This window comes from Microtus oregoni, unplaced genomic scaffold, assembly GCF_018167655.1.
Source record: "Microtus oregoni isolate MIOR12 unplaced genomic scaffold, Mior012 000079F_ref0000094, whole genome shotgun sequence".
In the NCBI taxonomy this organism is placed as follows: domain Eukaryota; kingdom Metazoa; phylum Chordata; class Mammalia; order Rodentia; family Cricetidae; genus Microtus; species Microtus oregoni.
Window position 1 is genome coordinate 935,383 of NW_024544537.1, and position 2,270 is coordinate 937,652.

General features: G+C 39.3%; 1 protein-coding gene across 1 annotated transcript; it reads right to left on the reverse strand.

The window, feature by feature from the left end:
- Positions 1-548: 548 nt before the first annotated feature.
- LOC121441577 (TLR adapter interacting with SLC15A4 on the lysosome) lies at positions 549-1,978 on the reverse strand. Its single transcript, XM_041642795.1, has one exon. It carries the CDS (start codon positions 1,976-1,978, stop codon positions 1,082-1,084), a length of 897 nt encoding a protein of 298 aa, XP_041498729.1. The 3' UTR covers positions 549-1,081.
- Between the last annotated feature and the right edge of the window lie 292 nt (positions 1,979-2,270).

Below are 2,270 nucleotides of genomic sequence, written 5' to 3' on the forward strand. Positions count from 1 at the left end.
TGACCAATAGGTCATAGTTTTCCAACTCCTGAGCTGAATAAAAGATTAAGAAGATTAAGACAGTAATGTACACACGAAGCTACTGTTTTAGTATACAGATATACAGAACTTGATATTATGGAACCCCAGGTCTTTTATGGAGCATAGAGAAGACCTTTTTCTGTCTCCAGGTCAAAAGAACATATGAAAAAGAAAAATGGGAAAAATATTCATGATTCCTTTTGAACATTACAGCACCATGAAAATTATATTCAGCAAAAAAAAAATGTTTCAGTGCATACAGTGGGAGGTTTTCCACTGAAAATGCTATCTCTATCACTAAATAGAATTAGGGGATTTAAGTCATTGTCTTGTGACTGTACCTTTTCATTCAAAAACATAAACACACCCAAATGTGAGATGGTAAATGCCTATAATACCAACACTTGTGAGATAGATGCAGGAAGATAAGAAATTCAACATCATTGGCTATATAACGATTGCAAAGTCAGCCTGAACTACATTGAACCTTGTTGCAAAAAAAAAGTAAACAATTGTAATTCGTTTGGTATACCTTTAATATATACAAAGAATAGACCTAAATGACCTACTGATACAGAATAGAGAAAAAAAGATACAAGCTTATACCTGGAAAAATGTTAGTCTACCCAAATTTAACAACCTTCCTGTAGTTCATTTCTTTCTAGAAGAAACAGCCTAGAACAATTTATGTGACTGTGAAAGACATGTTTACTCCCTGATCCTGAAGCCCGCTGGCTTTAGAGTTTAGCCATAGTGTTTCCTTTTGTTCCTGATTGGGTTTATCTTCCCATTTCAGTACGCCTATAACTGCCTTGTAACCCCTTCCTTCCCTCTGTGATCATTTTCATTTTTACTCTATTTCTGTATAAACCTGCCCTTGAGACAGAATGGTTCCTCTTCCTGTATTCCTTCAGCATGGGGAGTAGTATGAGATTTCTCAAACACTCCTTCACTAGTCCTTAATTCCCTTCCATTATTCCCTCGCTCACATCCTCTGAATAAATGAATACAGTATTGCTTAGGGATTGATAGGAACAAGAGGAACTGACAGAAATCTTCTCTATGGTGTTATACTGCTATACTGAGAAATATGGAGACTAGGGGTGCTGATCTCCGATGAGACCAACTGCAGTAAGTGGCTAATAACTATGTCCTTGACTTTTGAGGTGTCCAGATTCTTCTCTCTAGAAACTTGAAGACTAATTTGGTCCACGTTTGTCATGATGGGTTCTGATGCCAGAATCTGGGTAGGAGAACTGTCATGAAACACATTGTCCATAATGTATTGCTTATATAACTCTACCACCTTCTGCTCCAGATACTCGTTGAGCACTGCATTTGAAATAGGCTTCTGCATTTGCAGGCTGCTTTTCTCTTTGATGCTGGTTATTCTCCAGTAGGATGAGTGCCGCTGAATGGGTTTGAGGGGAAATTCAGTGGGCTGAATGGAAATGGAGTCCTCCATGGGCAAAGGAATCTCAGATGACCTCAGCAAAGGGCCATCTTCAAAGCTGCTCTCTGAGGGGAAATCTGCCATTACTGAGTTAATGGCCATCACCTGTCCTCCCGCAATATGTAAGTCATTGTAATTTTTGCAAATACTTTTGCAAGAAGGTGGGACCAAATAGGTCTCTCTGATGGCTTCTCTGCAAATGTCAACTGTGGCCAAGGTTGGACTTTCAAATACAGGGTTGGGGTTTGTTTGCAGCACTGTTCTGCTCTGGCTTCTGCCGTGTTGACTCCCTCTCGCATGCACTGATGAGATGAACTTGCTGGAGGATTTGCAGCTCACGTAAACACTTTGGACCTGTGTTTCATTCACAGAGGAATAGGAAAGAGCAGCAACAGAACTTGTCTCCTTGCCTTGTTCTCCAGTGACGGGTTCATTATAAGATGCACAGTTCCAATGAATGTCGTTCCAGTAGGCAAGTCCACTGAGATACCCTTCTGACAGCATTCTGTAAAGAGAAGTCATGAGAAATAGTAGGAGAAGACTATAAAAAAATTGTCAGTTGATATATCAAAAATGAATGATGATGAATTTATTCATTCATTCACTGCCCAGGCCCATTACTGTGTACCTGAAGTATACCAAGCTGATGGTATATGCTGGAGATACAAAGATGAAACACTAACTCTCATGCTTCTCTTCTGGAAGAAAATAAATACTGAATACACATAGCCTCAATATTACATTACTGGAGATTATAACAGTGGTAGGCACAAGACCATGAAACCCAATCTAAACA